The 17,761-nt window shown below is 43.6% G+C and overlaps 1 protein-coding gene across 1 annotated transcript in view; it reads right to left on the bottom strand.

Moving 5' to 3' along the window:
• Positions 1–282: 282 nt before the first annotated feature.
• The window catches only part of BFSP1 (beaded filament structural protein 1), a 47,089-nt gene continuing 29,610 nt past the window's right edge, over positions 283–17,761 (bottom strand). The window contains exons 10-16 of the mRNA XM_075147665.1: positions 12,742–12,802; positions 9,686–9,781; positions 8,737–8,829; positions 7,979–8,086; positions 5,100–5,320; positions 3,544–3,629; positions 283–1,623 (exon numbers count right to left, since the gene is read on the bottom strand). Coding sequence (XP_075003766.1) covers positions 677–1,623; positions 3,544–3,629; positions 5,100–5,320; positions 7,979–8,086; positions 8,737–8,829; positions 9,686–9,781; positions 12,742–12,802 — 1,612 coding nt within the window. The 3' untranslated portion in view covers positions 283–676. The remainder of the gene's footprint in view (positions 1,624–3,543; positions 3,630–5,099; positions 5,321–7,978; positions 8,087–8,736; positions 8,830–9,685; positions 9,782–12,741; positions 12,803–17,761) is intronic.

The following is a 17,761-nucleotide window of genomic DNA, read 5'->3' as shown; positions in this document are numbered from 1 at the left end:
GGGTTATTCCCCACTTTGATGGAATTTCAAGTTTTATTCTGAGAAGATATGCAGTAAAAGCATATTTCAAATACAGAGAGTTTGTCTTTAGATCCAAAAAGAAAGGGCGGCCAAGCTCATCGCTATTTAAAGACGGCAAATGAGAAAGATTTGGAATAGGTTATTTAACAGGTATCCAGCCCTTCCCCTGGAAAAACTCCTGCACACCCAAGTCAGTTGACATTTACTAGTAGGGACCATCAGTCAGCGGTAAAGGCAACACAAACCCAGTGGTTCTACATCTTCTGTAGAAGGCAAAACTTTTATTAAACGAACCAGATGTCACAAGTTAACATTTGCAGCTGTTTGAGAGATGGGGAATCGTACGGCAGCTATAGGAGCAGTAGAGGAATACACAGATTTGTCCCGGATACTGTGGAAAGCCAGGCAGCTCTGTAATAATAATTATTTTCAACTTGTCCTAATCATGGAAATCAGGATGTGCCTATTTGTTGCCCTGGAGCACTCTAATGGTCATTGCACCAAAGGCGAGCCTACATCAGACAGAATTGCCATCAATCTGTTCTATACCAAACAGCAAAAATCTCACTACTGTATCATTCGGTCAGGAAAAAAAAAAACAGTCACTTAATAACTATGCCAGACAAGTTGACTATCAAGGGGGTGTGTGTGTCACTTAAGAGCCTTTGTCACCTGGTTTCTTCTTCCCTGTCTTCTCTATCATCGTCTCCACAATCATCGCTGTCTCTTCGTACGTTTGAATTCTGTCATCTGAAAACTTCTCGATGGACTCCACCACCTCGACCTTCTCATAGCTCATGGAGCTAGGCAAGCCTGCTTCCCTGAACAAAAGGCCCTCCTTATCTTCTTGGTCATATTGTGTCTCTCGAAGGACTCCTGGCTCGGTTGGGCTTATCGGACCAGGGGAAGGAACTGTCTCAGGCTCAGAGATGTCCGGATACTTTGTGATTTGCTCGATTTTTTCTCTTGTTTTTTTGCCCCATTCAAATATGCCTTCTTTCTCTTCCTCTTTCTGTTTAACTAGGAGTTCAAACTCTTCCCTCCTTTCACAGATAACCCCTTTCTCTTTTTCTGATGGTTCAGCAGGTTCTGGCAGCTCCGGTATGGGCTCCACTTCACCACCGTTCATCACCTTCCCGTTCCTGGTGGAAACTGTGATCTCTCCCACAGCTGGGATGGGGGGGGCCAAGATGCAAGGTTCTTCATAGCGTTCCTCCCCTGTTACCAGCACGTAACGCTCTTTGGGCTGCACATCAGGTTTAGGCTCTGGTCTCTTGCAGATTCCTATTTTCTCCTTCACAACCTTACACACTTTATCGAAGGCTTTACTTATCTGGGCTCCATCAGGTACGTCCTCTGGGCCCGCTTCTTTTTCATCAAGTTCTAATCCTTCCTGCTCAGGTTCACACGTGACTGAGCCTTCGTGCCTGAACTCCAGCTGATCTTGGTCAAAATCTTCCGGAGTTCTTTCGTACATTCTTTCAGGCGAGAGACCGTCACTTATGTCTTTAGACATCAGCTCCTTTTTCCTGGAACTTTTCTTCGTCAGAGCTTTTTGTCTGGGCTTTACGCTGGCAATGTCTTGCATGGCCTGGGTGATATCTAAGGAAAAATCGAAGCAAACAACAAACAGTGCTGAACACAGTTGCTGCAAATGCTAGAGCTGCCTCTCACCCTCACTGTGCAGGTGGAGAGCTGAATGCAGCAGCAAATGTGAGCACAGCTTCCGTCAGCGCATTGAACAGCCTCTTCTTTTGCGTGGGCCCCTTGGCCAACTAGCCATTTTGCATCTGAGGTCGCCGCTGCCATCACAAGACAACTATGCCTGTAAGAGAGGCAGCTGCACAAAACATTCACCTATCAGGCCTGCATTAATGCTCAGCAGGAGCGTTCAGCACCTTCACCTAATGCTCAGCGTCTTCCTCCCAGGCATCGTGGCAGGGTTTGGCCCTGTTAACCAGACAAGAAACCTCGTCTCCTAAGGCAGAGACTGAAGCCAAGTGCCCAAAGTTAGAGGCATGGCCTGGCAGTAGGACTAAGTGGAAATAGCTTGTCTGGCTTTTACAACTCCCGCTAGGGTTTAGGGAGGGAAAAAAAACCCAAACGCCCTATTTAAAACCTTCCCACTGAATGCAGGGTTGCTGGGTGAGCGGTCCGGGCCTGAGGGGAAAGGTGAGGGTCATCACCAGCTCTTCCAGCACTCCTGAAGACAGGCTCAGCAGGGGCCTCGCCTTTGTGTCCTGGGGGGGGCTAAGGGTGAGCCAGGCACCTCCCATCACGGCAATTTCGGGTATGGGCAGATGCAGGGAGGCGCGTCAGGAGGGAGCAGCGAGCAGCCGGCGGGCACAGAGCTAAGCAGCCGCCCAGCCAGCGGTGTGGTGCTGAGGAGCAACATTTTGGCATCACTGGAACACTGACGAGCTCTAGGCCCGCGCAGAGAGAACCCCTGCCCACAGGCTGTGTTTCTGATCTCCTGGACAGTCAGTAGCCACAGACCCCATGACAGCTCAGCAGCAGCAGGACCACAGGCAGGCTACTGATTTCCATGGCATGAACAGCTAGAGCAGAGGAGGCAGGTACTGGGAATTATGGCAACACAGGGACAGACAAATATTAATATATTTTCGCCAAAGCATCTGTTTTGTGCCATGTCACAGGTACAGTAATGCACACAAAATGCCCTGCTCGCCTTGCAGGTAGGAAGCGGAGGGGTGGTTAGAGACGGGCCGAAGCCTCAGTGGGTATAAACAACACTCTGCCCGACAGTAGTTATTTACAGCTGCTGAGGATTTGGCCTCGTGCATTATGGACCCATTTCATATAAAACCGCTATGGTTCACAGAGCAGTTAGAAAAATTACAGCTGCACACCAAACAAAAACCTCATTTAACGGTTTATCTCCGTTCTCAGGGCAGTTTGTTGCTAGTAAAACCCCAGTGAGCCTTGGAGTTAACCTACAGTAAGTCATCCCGTCTGCACCTTTCTATGAGCCAACTCCCCTCTTTGTTCCAAGCAGCCTCGCTAGTTTAGTCCTGGCCCTTTCCTTGTCACCAGGTTTACAAGCATCCTAATTCTAACAAGCAATCATACAACACAGAGGAAACACCATTCAGAGGAAACTAGGCCATGGGACATAAACAGACCCAAAAAAGTGTCCTCTGCCTGCCTGCAGCACTCAACATGCCCTGATGCTCTTTGCACCAAGTGTGAGCCAACGGCTCGCAACAAGTCAGCACAAAACCCCCAGCTCCTTCCATAGTTCCAGGTGCCTTCTGACTTTGCTCTATTGATTGGCCTAAGTAGTAAATTGCAGAAATGAGCAAAGAAACTCTTTTGCTTGTGGTTTTGGCCTTTGACAGCTTGTCCCAAAGCCAGCTGAGGTAAGCTGAAATCGTTACATTTACTTAGCAAGCCTCGAGTCAGGCTGTCACGGCTGGTTCGTATAGAAGACAAATGGAAAAACAGCTTAAAGTACAACGATGCTGCTCTTGACAGACACAGGAAGACATGTCACAGGTTTACCTCTTCCCCTCGATGTTTCAGGCTGGACAGCTCTATAGATCTGCGTGAAGAGCGTGACTGGTGTTCCTGCTATAGCAGAGTTTAACCTGCCGGAGAAGATGTGCATCGGTCAGATCTCTCCCCCTCATTTCCATCAAGAGCAAGTGAAATTGCACAAAATAAAGCATGGAGGTTAAAGAAACTTATTCCTCGGTGGCCAGGAGTCAGAGTGAACAACGGGAGCCTGTTTCTTCTCTGGGGAAAATCAACACAGCCACAGCACCTTCGCAGGAGTTAGGCTGTTGACATGGGATGCTCCATTAGGTAAACTACACCACTAATTAAAACCCATAGCGACAGGTCTGTAATTCGGCACAGCACTTTGAAAGGATGGGAAGATTTTGGATGGCCAAACAGTCAGTCCATGCCTATCAGAGGTCAGCAACAGCTGCGCATGCTGGCCGGTAAAATATGAAATTTGGTAGCCGTTACAATGTTACCTGCATATGCCTGACTTCAGAAGGCCAAGAAGAATACTGAGCAGTCTTCCTTGGAAAATATTTGAGGAGTCAGTGGTATTAAGGGTTAAAAACTAAAACTGAGAGGCTGGCCTATATGCAAACCAGTTACTCTACCTGTGGCCTTTCCAGTCTGCTCTGCTAGAATTTGAGAGAGTATTTTGGCCTATAGGGAGAATATACACCCTATGTAGATATGCAAGAGATGCACGTTTTCATTTTTGGCACCGAGAATTACCCTGATCAGATACTCCTAACCAGAACGCAGTGTCCAGAATGAGACGCTGAAAATTGATGAAATATCTGTTCCCCACATGTGAGATTGACTATCAGTGAATGTCCTTCCCCTGCACCTTCTGCACGACCCACAGCGGTTTGGGCGCTCGGGGGTCTGGCCCTGCTGCATCTGCCCGCACAGGCGGCACCGGGCGCTGCTGTGAAAGCCCAGCTCCTTTTCTCGTGTGATGCTAATGGCTGACATTAGAGGGAGCCAGTGCTCCTCCGTAGGTTTAAACACAACCCAAATCTCTGCAAATTTCTTGCATACTACCCTTTTCCCCCTCCTTGCCTGAAGAATGGAGTTGCTGTGAAGAGTGTTTTGCTTTATAGGACATTTGCCCTGTCGGAGCCCTGCGAGAACAACCTGCCTGTAACGCCCCAGCAAGCTTCACTAACACCTGGGCAGTGGAGAGGGCGTTCAGTTTGCTTTCGTATGCTCCTGACCTCTGTGTGCTGACGCCAAGACAGTATATGATAGTATATGAAAGTATATATATATATACACACACACACACAGAGTATATGAAAGTATATATAGAGACACTATATGAAAAGGAGACTATATGGAAAGGAGAAGCCTCAAAATGGCTCTGACCCTTTCCTTTGCAGAGGCTTGACCAGATTTTGCATCTATTTAGATTCCTGTCTGTGGATATCTACCAGTGAAAGTGTGAAACGGCCATAGCTTTGGGTGGATCAAATGCCCTTAAACATACATTTTTCAAAGGAGATAAAAGAGGTTACTGGCCCCTTTGGGAGAGTCCAGCAATCCAGCCTTACCGGCTCTCCTCGTTCTCGATGATACGTTTGTACCGTTCCAGCTCGTTCTCCAGGGACTGCTGGTAGATCACCAGCTGGCGGCAGTCAGCCGTGTACTTCTCCAAGGTTCTCTCGGCCTCCTCTATTCCCTTCCTAAGGTTTTCAATCTGCTCATTGTAAAGCTGAATTTCATCATCGTAACTCTCCTGGGTGCTTTTAATCGCTTGCTCCAGCACGGTTGTCTGGTAAACAAAATTGATGGGTGAAAGCAGCAGCTCTGAAGCATTCAGCATCCCCATATTTCAAGGGTAATTAAAGGCAAGACATGTTTTATTACGATGTGTGAGGCTGCACTGCTGAAACACAGTGGCAGTTTCACTGCATTTGTTCAGTTATTCAAAAACAGTAACTCTCCCGCCCCCCCTCCCCTCTCCCTTATCTATCCCAAGGCTTCTGTTCCACAATAAGCATGACGGGATTGGCGTGAACCAGGGGAACAGCTGTGTGATGTTTTCTTCCCCATGCACGCGAGGCTGGCTGATGTCTCGCTGCGTGACCCGCAGCTCACCATGGACAGCCTCGGCAGAGCAGGCACTGTCTTACGAGGAGAACAAAAGTGCTTAACTGGGAAGATGTTCCTGGGCAAAACCTGTTCTTCCTTCTGTGATCTGCAGACCAAGCACTGAAGGTTAAGAAAGGGTCTTTTTTTAAATAAAAAGCTTCCCTTTTGAGTTCGATTCCTCAGCTTTTTTACTTTAGCGATAAAAATAACCGCTGTGCAGTAAGGCCTCAATGCCAGTCACAGAATCATAGAATCGCTTAGGTTGGAAAAGACCTTTAAGATCAGAGTCCAACCATTAACCTAGCACTGCCAAGTCCACCACTAAACCATATCCCTAAGCACCACCACATCTACACGTCTTTTAAATACCTCCAGGGATGGTGACTCAACCACTTCCCTGGGCAGCCCGTTCCAGTGCTTCACAACCCTTTCAGTGAAGAAATTTTTCCTAATATCCGATCTAAACCAGTCACTGGAGTGCGCATCAACCAGGAGGTGGCAATAAGTTCCTTGCAAAAACAAGGGGCAGGAGTTACAGGTGGGATATTTGGCAGTGTAATACTGCTCTCTCTTTCTTCCGCTATTTTTGGCTATTTATTATAGTTACTTTATCACTTGGGATTTTTTTTTCCCTTTTCAAACAGCTTTTAAAGAGATGCACTCACAAAAAGCTAATGGGGCAATAACTGACTAATGGATTCTTTAGTAATTGATTCATTTCTATATGTTACAGGCAAGATTTTCAAAAACCTTTTAAGAGCCTAAATTTAGGACCTAAGTCCCTTGGTATTAGTTTGGTTATATTGCAGCGTACTAGTGGACCAACAGGTTCCACAGACCCCTTTAATGTCTAGTGCTCACGAGGTGGGGTCGACAACCTCTCTGCGACACGGTTATCAGGTCCAGAAACAGGAAAGCAAAGGAGTTTGAGGACACCTCAGTCATCAGCTTCAGCCTTCACCGTCACAAGCAACCATGTTATCGACCTCCACTCATAAAGTTATTTCAATCTTTTAATCCAAGGCATGAGAAGGAATGAATTAATAAACTCTTTCTAAATGGAACAGGAAGATTTGATTTTGAAAGCAGCACAATTAATTCCCCAAAGAGTGCCTCTCTCCATCCGCCAGCAGAAAACTGATTTTCTCCCCTTTTTTCTATATTGATTCATTATCTCACTTATCACTATATTGATTCTTGCTCTTCCCAGAGCGCATGTGTCCTTTCCACCAGAGCATCAGACAGGAGAAAGAGACCAAGGAAAAGACCTGGGGGTAGTACTGTCGCCAGGTGCCCTAGTGAGAGAAGTTATGCTCAGGAAGTTAAGAGCTGCTGCTCTGGCTGTCCAGAGGAGTCCAAAACCCCACCAAAAGGTGTCTTATGCCAGTATATCACTCCCCCCACCCCGGATGGCCAACTCGAGGCACAAAGGAAGCTGTATTTGGGGGGCATAAGGTGGTCATTCTCCACCCCATCCGCTAAGAAACATTCAACTGCGTGTAGGTAGACCCACCATTGGCAATTATACAGGACAGGTTTCTATTCACTATAGCCTTTAGCTGCTCCTCCATGTCCTGCCACCCTTGTCCCTGCACTGCACGCTTGCTCGGAGACCCTGGCTGGAGGAGAAAGGTTGATCTACAGCAAGTTTGGCTGGGAGATGGGCAGGAGCAATGAGTGAAAGTCTTGGCCAGCCATTTTCTGCAAATCAGGAATTGGCAAAAAGCAGGTGGTTTTGGTGCTGGTAGTGTCTAAGCACAGGAGAGGTGTTGAGGTAGTGCTTACTAGTGACAGGGATGAACGCAGGATGCCAAAAGTAGCTTGACACTTATTTCAAAGGACATTCAGTTTTGATTACCAAGTCTGTCCAGCCTCACAGCAAGCTCAGCATTGGATGTGGCACTGATGGAAAGGATTGGGCAGAGCCCTGAAGGTCCCCCACCATTTTTCATGGAGCCAGTTTCCAGCCTGAGCTCAGTAAGTAAGAAAGACAGTGAGACCAGCCCCATGTGACATTTCCATCCACAGCCTCCTTCTGACTCCATCCCACAGAAATCTAGTGACAACATGGAAACCTTCTCCTACCAGCTACTCTGATAAGCAAAGATGGCTTCATTGTGGCTATGGTATCTACAGCCCTCCCTGGCCATCTAAACCTGACGATTTGGGTCACCAAGAGAATGAGAATGAAACAGCTGAAGAAGATGGAAAAAGGAAAACACATCCCCAAGTCTCCAAGTCCATTGAGTTCACCAGACCCTGTTAAAGACCACATGGCCATAAAAAGAGCAGAGTTCATGAGCATCATGGTTGTGTTTATGGCTAGTTATGGCAGTACCTCTGTCTGCAGTTTGTATTTCTGTGCCTGTAGCTGGCAGAGGATGTTCTTGTATTCCTCCAGCTGGCTCTGCAGAACAGGGATCCTCCTCTCCGCTATCAGTTTTTCCTGGTTGGAAGAAAACAACGTGTGTACAGGAAAGTATGTTTTGCTCTTTTAGAAAGAGCCAAAAGAAATTCCACTACTGGAAATAAACCATAAAGACAAATAGAAAATGACAAAAGACAAATAAAAAGATGGGTATTGGACCTCAAGCAAACCCTTGTGGCATGGCTTTAAGAATAAAAGATGTCAGATGGCAGGACTGTAGAAGTACAGCTTACGTTGAAATTAGACCCTGTAGATGTAGCTGTTCATATCTTCTTCCAACCAATAAACATTCCTGGCATAGCCACTCACATTGATGGGAATCACCAAGTTTTCATTTAGCCCGTACCAGTTTATTTGATTTACAAATTTTCACCACATCTTGCCCCTTCAGGACAAGATTTACTCTCTCTGTAACTACTTCTATATCCTGCCAGCTCCTCCTCAGATAGGAAGCACAACTATTTCAACTACTTTTCAACTAGCCATTTTGGGGACTAATACATATTTCCAAAGCTACAATTAGTTTTTTATTTTATAGTCAGTACTTACAGTTGTTGCAGTCTTCGTCTAACTTTGGAGTGGGAGTTAGAGGACCTGGCATGCTTTAGGAATAAACATTGACTCTTTCTTACTTAGAGCAGCATGTATTTACCGACAGCAATACTTACCTCACATATGCCAGTGGTTATAATGGACACGCGAGGGGTTGTCTGGATGATCTGCTGCAAAACACTGACGTAGGTCTGGATTTCCATAAGGTTCTGTGGTGAAGTAAAAAACATTTTCATCAGAAAATGCCATAGCAAGGTGCGCCCTTCAATGTGCTCCACTTCTGGGGCTTATTCTTAGATATTTACTTCTTTCAGCATACAAAAGTCCAGTCCATGTTCAGACTTGTTTTTGGAATGTGGTTTTAGACCTGATTTTGAGTGCATGTGTGCTAACACAGTTTCAACATGCTGAGGGTACATTACAGGCATTTGGCTAAGTGACAATATAGTTCATAGTCTTAATTTAAGATTCCATGATTTCTGATTTCATGGGAGATTTTCAAAATGAGGACGACAAATACCTTTGCATGTGGTCCAAAAAGTAAGCCTCTTCCTTCAAAAGCAGCAAAGATGGGAAGTGGCCTGATACCAAGCCTCACAGTTCTCTCCCAGGAAGGAGAAGGGGTCTACATGTGTTAGTTGGCTGCAGCGTAATCCTACAGCCATAGGCTTATTTCTGCTGATTAACTGGAATGCTCTGGCCCAGAAAATTGGGAATCTCCCTCTGATGAAAGTAATAGCTTCTTAGCGTGAAACAGAAGACAGCTTGACCAGCACGTTGGGCTGAATCATGGTAACAGGCCAACAAATTCAAGACATTGCTACAGGTGTAGACATTGGACCCTGAGGGAGTCAGTTCAGATGCTTGCAGCCATCTGACCATTGGGCTTGACCTCCACACTGCAGCTGTTGTGCCCATTGAAAATATATAGTGCTATATTGACCCACCAAAACACAAACAGGATTTGCTTTAATTTGCCGCTGGAACAGATCATGGAGAAGGGCAAAGCTTCACACACGTCTCTAGAAGGAAGATCTAAAGAAGATGGCAAATTCAGCCTGTTACCTTCTTGTATCTGTCCTTTGTGGCATTAATGTCATCCTGCAGGAACTGGAACTCGATCTGCAGCTCCAGGTTGCACAACAGAGCTTCATCAGCTTCCTGCAATGCAGAGACACATGGTACAGTCAGTATGTATAGCTGGAGTGCCAAAAACACAGCAGCCACTTAGCCATGTGAGTCGTTCTACATGCGTAGCAGGCTGCGTGGAGAATTAAAGCCTATTGGGAGAAACAAAAGTATTATGAAACCAACAAACAACAGGCACCTTATTCATCATGTTCTCCTATTGCATGTGCTGCTTTTCAGCACAAATATAACTTATGATACAGTTTGGCACTGGCACTGTCAAAATATGTTTACCATATGCTTTATGAATGCTGGGAGCCAAGTAATAGACACTATGAAATACCAGTCTTTGACACTAAAAGCTTGCAATGATGCATGAATCTTAAACAGATAACATCAACAGACTAAGGCATTGATTTATGACAGGACCTGTGGTATCCTGACACCTTTTTAATATCCCCAGTAAAGAATCCCTTATTAAAAAAACCCAGGATGGCCCAAAGTATTTTCACTCCTTTTGGTGTGTTCTCAAATACCACAAATGTTTGTCAGGTTTGGAGCCATTTCTGGAAATAAAAATGACAGATGAGCAAGTCCAGAAAAAGTCAGTTTGCTGCAGAAGTTTCTAATATTGGGGTTTGTGAGGAAGAAAGTTCGTAACATCCAATTAATTCAGAGGACAAGGTGTATGGCTAGCGATCGTGATCTCAATGTACATAGGTATGAGTGGCACTGGTATTTAAATCCAGTGAAATCTCCATTTCTGCCCACAGGTCTAATACAGATTCTTCCCATCTTATGTTATTTAATACAAGCCCATAAATATAGAACAATTTTATACTCATAAAACAAGTGAGGCGTTCCACCACTGAACCGTGTCAAGAAGTATCTTCTATCACCTGATGATGTTGTTGGATGTGTTGTAGATCTCCTGTTAGATGACACAGTCCCTACCCCTGGCCCATGCCACAGACCAGCATGTCCTTCCTCCTCCTCATTCATCTCTTTTTGGATCGGGAGCCTGGTTAAACTGCTGTCAGAAATTAAGCAATATTTATAAAAGACACAACTAACCTTTCAGGTATTAAAATCTATTGAAATACAGACCTGCTTACAGGTTCGATCTCCAGATGTTGAGTGCCACCCTGTCCCCACTGAAGGCAACAACAAACACTCCGAAGTTTCACAGTCTTTGTCAGGAAATCATGATATAATCGTTTAATTCAGAGTAACACCCAACTGAGAATGAAATCTCTAAAAAATGTAAGACAGGAGTTTCAGCTAGTTCACTCACACTTTTGGTTTGCTAAGGGAAATGGTTATGAGCTTACAAGTACCTCTGTTTTCAGCAGGATTTTCCTAGAAGCACAAAAGACACGATAGAAGGCAGAAAGATGTCATTTTTCCTTTTTTTTTTTTTTTTTTTTTTTTTTTGGACAAATTGGTTGAGCATCGCATTTGATAGGATTCGGGGCGTTCCATGCTCTGGTTTCCTTCCTGCTATAGCAGTATTTCAACTACTCATTTAGTTCCAGATATTTTATAACTTTTTGATTCATATATATATGTATATATATGTGGCATCTCAGTGCCATAGGTAAGAACAGAACGAGAAATCTGAATGTCACTACCAGTATCACTCTTCATAGTCTCAAAGGTGCTACAATTGTTATTTCTCAGAAAACTTTGGTGTACTTCACGGAAACAACCACATAGTTGATTTGACTGAAAAACGGTGGATATAAATCCTGACTCTGTTGCTTTACAGCTGAAAGATCTCTATTGAGCTCTAGGACATCTTACCAAAATATGAGATGTTGCTTCTAAGAGCAGGAGATTTAAAAAAAAAAAAAAAAAAAAAGGAGGATTTAAAGGTGTCCCTTTAAAATTACCTACGTGCCATTACCAGCTGTAAATATCTCAGTGAGTGGATCACGGGTTGCAAATAAAAGACTGAAATCTATGGGTGCAGCATATGACTGGTAGAAGGGGATTTTTCTTTTTGCATGTGCAGAGGACGCGCTATTCCAAAAATGCGTAGATGTTAGCTGTCTCATTATGCTGCTGAGCCTCCCAGCCAGAGACCTCTCCAGTAGACTCTCTGCTTTGTGAGACAGTGGCTGATTCAGACACATCCAGACCAGTACATTCGGAGCCAGTCATCAGGAATGCCCGCTGCTTTTCTGCACTTCTCTGCCTTCCTATTGAGAGGAAGATCAGCAGGACAATGGCCATGTTGGGAGGTTTGGGGGGAAGCCAAAAAAAGCCTCCAGGCCCCTCGATAATGCTGATGAGCAAATGTTTCTGTATTAAAAAAAAAGGGGGGGAAGAAGGTATTTAGCAACAAACACGTTTTCTCCGGTCATGTTCTAGACTCTTAGATATGTGTACTGTCTGTATGGTATGATTAATAAATGGGCTCTTCCTACCTCTGTGTGTAGACTCCACTCAGAGAGAAATTGTCTTCCGAGTTAAAAAAAAAAGAGTGTTAAAAGAGTTAAAAAGAGTTATTAAAGGCACCTAAACATGTGCCAGATCTTCAGCAAGGGTGAATATGCAAATTTCACATTGGATGTGGAAGAAGCCACACGTATTTCAACTCCAGGTCCCGAAATGAATGCAGGAGCCATTTGCTGATGCTCTAAAAGGAGTGTTATGCAGCAGATGCTCCTAGTCCTTGGTCTTACTGAAAAATTAATGAAGTCCTGAGCGCAACTGAGGCTGTGGGCTGCGGATGGCATGTGCTAAATGACCAAAATCAGCAGGACTGTACAGAGCAGGGTACTACACAGTGCGTACACGCACGTCGAGGCTCAGCCACTTGCACAAGGCTTAGGGAGGGGGATGGAGGGGAAGGAGAACTTTTTGTCAGTGCATAATGACAAGAAATGTCTTGCTCTGACATTTTATCTTCAAAGCAGCTTGCTGTAGTAAATTAAACCAAAGGAAAAAAAATGATAAAGACCTTTCCTTTTTCATTTTTCCAGGCTTACCTTATTAAGGCGTTCAAGGGTTTCTTTTAGCCTCTGCTGATATTCACGTTCATTTCTATACCTGCAAATAGAACAAAGGAGATGAAGTTCAATGGTTTATCCTTCTGCAAACTGCATTGTCATCTGCACTATCATACACAATATATGCTTCAGACTAAAGCAGAATACGAATCTTGAAAGGGCCCAAAAGATTTATTTATGCATTAACATTTTCTTTTTTTTTTGGTCCCAGATGCTGAGAATAATTCCAGAACTGACTAACTTCTTGTCCTCAACTTATGTAGCAGAAGACAACAGAATGCCACACATTTGCTATCACTTTTTCACAGAAAGCCCAAGAATAGATTATTTACAATAAAAGCCTATTCGACTGGCGCTGGACTACAGTGACAGCCATTCATCAGTGGTTACTGTGTGAATATTTGCTACATTGGCACATTAGCATTTAATTACATTGTATTTGGTTTTCTGTCCTACCTGATGTTGTTCAATTAGCATTTTCATGACAGACACATTAAACACAAAGGTTGCAATTTCCCATATTGATTGTGTATGAATAATGTTGTATTAGGATGCTTTGATGGATCAAGCTTTGTGTCCTCTTTAATAGCAATTCATATTTCAGTTCGGTCAAAATCATACATGAGTCTTAGTAAGGACTGCATTTAGCCAACTATTCTTCTGCATTTATATTACAAGTGCATAATGTGCATGTTCCTGTACTGAGTGAACAATGGATGTATATTGTGTTTATCTTTCATTTGACGGAACGGCCTAATTCTTTAAGAATTAGGGCTCTGTATTTGTACGTTAGATAGAATTACCTTCTAGGAAATCCTTTTAGCTGCAGAGTACAAAACTTCCTAATTGTTGATTATTGTTGTTTATTCCTTTCCCTAAATAAACTATATATAAAAAGTTTAATAGGAGATATGGTTTAATGAGACCCCATTAAATAAAACAAGAACAGCCAGAAGCATCTTATAGTACAAGGCAATGAGACTTTGCTATCAGTACTGAACAAGTGGCTCATCAAACTCCATCTGCTGCCAATATCAAAGTAGATAAATACAGTCTACTCCTGTTTATCCCTTTGCTTTCCCTAAAATAATAGAGATACAGCGATATAAAAAGCTGTCGTTTTCTTAACTTTCTACAAGAAACCCTCATGGTTGGTGACAAATCAACTCTGGTGGTGAATGTCCTTCACTTGCAGTACAAGCAATGGCATCAACGCAAGTATGAACGTGGCTGTAATTCAGAATTTAACATAAACCCTCGCCTGTCTTCTGAAATCATCGATTCAGCCCAGATATGCTGGTGGCATCTAAGGGACTTGCTCCAGTCAACAGGGAACTTGTCAATTCCTGGACTGAACACATCAAGGATCAAGTTATAATGTTCATGTCAACCTCACTTCTTTCTTTTTATCTCCTGAAGGATGAACAGCCAATGTTATTCTCATCTCTTTCAACATGTCTTGGAAAGCTGAAGGGATGGGGTCACTTGTGAACTGACTAGGACCACAAAGGAAGAACTTGGTAGAACAAAGAAATGGACTCAACTTGGTGCTCTGGTTTCCCAACTTTCCCTTCTTTTGAAATCCCATAATATTAGCAGAGTTGGTCACTGGTCTGTCTTCAGTTCTTACCATGAACAGTAAAGAAACAAGTGAAAATGATGAGGTATCACTCCTACAAATTGCTGGGCCTCCTGAAGTGCTATTTTCTGACACCACTAAAACAATATCTTTTTGCCAAATTGTAATAACACAGGGTTCACTTCCAAGGACAGAAACAAGAATATTCAGCTTCAAAAGTCAAGACTGCCTTTGTTTCTGTTGTTTATTAAATAGCTCACCTCCAACCAATTTTCTACCTATCTTACAAAACTTTTGTGTGCAGTTGACAATAAACACTTCGTTAACTTAGATACTTTCTGACAACTGAGCAAGAGTGAAGCAGATTGTGAAATCAAATATACAGCTACAATAAAAGGCTGGATTTACACTCCTAGTAATATACAACCATCCAATAGAGTCAGGGTCTAAATCTCAGCCCTAATGTCATTCAGACCTGCTCAAACCTGCCAAGTTGCTAGATCCTCGCTCAAAAATTCTTTCAATGACCAAAATATTCAGCTACATTTTCCTTCACTCTCAAATAACCCAAATTACTGGGTTTGAGTTACTGTGTCACACAGCCCTAAATCCACCTGGCAGCCTTGAGTTAGTATTGTGTGATTACCTTTTGAAGGAGAATTGCTTTTAAGATATGTTCAATCTACTCTAGAAGCTCAGTGCAAATGGGCTAAGGATCTCTTAGAAATGCTTCAGAGACCTCATGATGCCTCTGTGCCTGCTGAAATGTATCTATGTAAATAGATGCCTGCTGACAATTGCAGCTCTGTTATGCTTCAAACCTGATTTCAATGTTCAAGTAATTAGCTGGACATGTTTAAAAGAGGCCATGTTTTTCTTAGATGGCTGCTGGTCAGCCTTTCCTGGACCTTAAGAGCCATGAGCTTAATTTGCTTCATTTAAAAAAAAAAAAAACAACACCCTTCTTATCTAGTCAAGTAGTTTTAGGGCTGCAACAAACCTTTTTAGACTGTTTAGAAAAATGGGGTATTAATTGTTTTTTGCATAGGGGAAAAGAAATGGAGTGGAGGGGGCTGCCAGGCTCAAACAAAGGCAGGTAAGAACTTTAAGGGTTCCCATCACCTCACCTCTCTTAGGTTAGCAGCATCTGTTGGAGCACTAACAGATTTAGAGGTATTTGTTAAGCCCCTTGAGCCCCCCTACAGCTCAGGGCACTGGCCCGGTGAGAGCATTAGGCATGCAGGAGGGCAGCCCACTGCCAGGCTTGTTTCTCCACCTGGGAAGCACGGCTCCAGCAGTACCAGCTCCCTTTTCCCATCCCCAGCTGACAGACAGGCTGTGCTTGCTCTTAAAAGATGAGGCCAGGGCAAGGCCCTTTTTATTTGGACCCTGCCTCTGCTGCAGTGCAAGGGCTGGCTCTGAAGAGAAGAAGTCACAATACATCCTCGTGATGCTCAATGGCCAGACACTCAGTTTGGTGTCAAACCTGTGCTTTTAATATAAAGAGAAATGCTGTCTCTCTGTTGAACCCTACTGAACTGTTCCAGCAATATATGCAACCTCTTGGCTTGCCACAAGCCAAGGCTAAACTTTTCTACTACTTTTCTCCTTTTCAGTTTCCCTGAGGCACTTCGCTAGCCTCTTCTCAATAGAGGCAGCAGTAATTTGGGTGCCAAAGAAAGCACAAACTGCAAAATACTGGTCCTGCAAGGATGACGGACAGGCCAATAATGCTTATATTTTATATCGTAAAAGCTAGGATGAGCCTTGTGAGGGCTCCGCTCTGCTGATTTATGAACAGATTGCTACGTGCGTTATCAAGAAGCTGCTATTGAGCGGCTGGCAGCCACGGGGCAAGATTTCAGCAGCCTGAGGAGGGGGTGGAAGTCAGGCAGGACCTCCGCACCTGCAGCTGCATCAGAATAAACGTTCCCTATCACCAGAGAAGCAGCAGCAGCGCAGAGACAACCCCTGCGGACAGGGCTTGAAGGTAGCCTTGCCGATGGTCACCAGCTACGGAGTCCCTACTGCTCCCCATATCCCAGCTATCATGTTTTCCTACTTACTTTTGTTTTCCTTCATGGGTGTTGGGTCTCCACTGTGGCCCCAAAGGGTGTCAGCTCTCTTGAGCATCACCACATGGTGCAGCTTGGAGAATACGGTGCCAATTTCTGTGTCTAGCGACTTCCACGGAATCATATTGCATGCAAAACCCACAAGATTAGCAGTGAATGAATTTTAAATGAAACGATCGATTAGCAAGACTTTTAATTTCTGAAGTTAATTAATCCTGTTCAGTCAAGGGTGCTAAAATCTGGGTTTCAGCATCTTTCCCAGTATCATGGAGAGAGAAATACAGTCCTTTCACACAGCCAGATGCAACATTGCTATAATAATGATGCTCAATAAAATTAGCATAATTAGTCTTTTTATGAGATCTATCCAAACAATTCCTAGTGATGCTTTTTTTGCAACTTCAAGAGAAAGAATTCTCCACTGGTACAGAGTCTGAATTATTCATGTTAATGTGAAAAGCTATGAATGTGGCTACAGGGGATTTAAAAATAAATTTTAACGTAAGACCTACTTTTCAATGGTTCATGCACATTTAATTATACAGACCTTGTAGGCCCAGGCCCTGCTGTGTTTAAATGTAGCTTTAAAAGATCTACTTATATAAATGTAGCTTTAAAAGGCTTACTTATAGATATAAATCCATTTCCCAAATTGTGAACATGAGTAAAAGAATGGCTTGTAAGAATTAAAGTTCTTTGCATTAGTGAAGGACACAGACTTTTGTCAACTAATTGGTACACAGTGCTCCACTCTAAGAGATTTTGTTAATCCTAGTGTGCCAAAAGTAGATGCACAGAAGATTATTCCTCCCATATTTTGTTTAGAGACCTTTATTTCTAAGTTTAAGTGGCTGAAAGCATAGCCATCAGGATGGCTTTGAGCTAGAAATAGGGTGAGAAGGCAGAGTACACAGAGAACACTGGTCTTGTTTTCACACCTGCAATTCTAAACCCAACCAAATTTTTTTCAGATGCTGAAGAAACTTTCGTGTCTGTCTTCAGGTCCAATTTAGGAGCTCCCAAGAGAAAAAAAAAAAAAAAAAAATCAAAATTCACTTCTTGATGTAAACTGAAGGCAATTTGGTTAAAAAGCAGCCACTGCCCTTCCATTGTAATGGCCCTGCATATCTTTAATTTTTAAATTGCCATGTTGATGGCTTGGATATAGTCAGAGTTTCCTTTTTACTTTTGTTTACGACTGCTGAGTGAACATCCGAGGACTGTATGACAAAGCACCATCCATTTTTTCTAAGAAGTCACTAACTACCCCTCTAACAGGTCCTAAATCTCACTTTCAAAAAGCCCAGCCCCTTCTCTGGGTGTTTCCTCCCTAGGATTTTCGATG

Source organism: Calonectris borealis, chromosome 3, assembly GCF_964195595.1.
Source record: "Calonectris borealis chromosome 3, bCalBor7.hap1.2, whole genome shotgun sequence".
NCBI lineage: Eukaryota > Metazoa > Chordata > Aves > Procellariiformes > Procellariidae > Calonectris > Calonectris borealis.
This window is presented reverse-complemented; position numbering and strand designations above follow the sequence as displayed.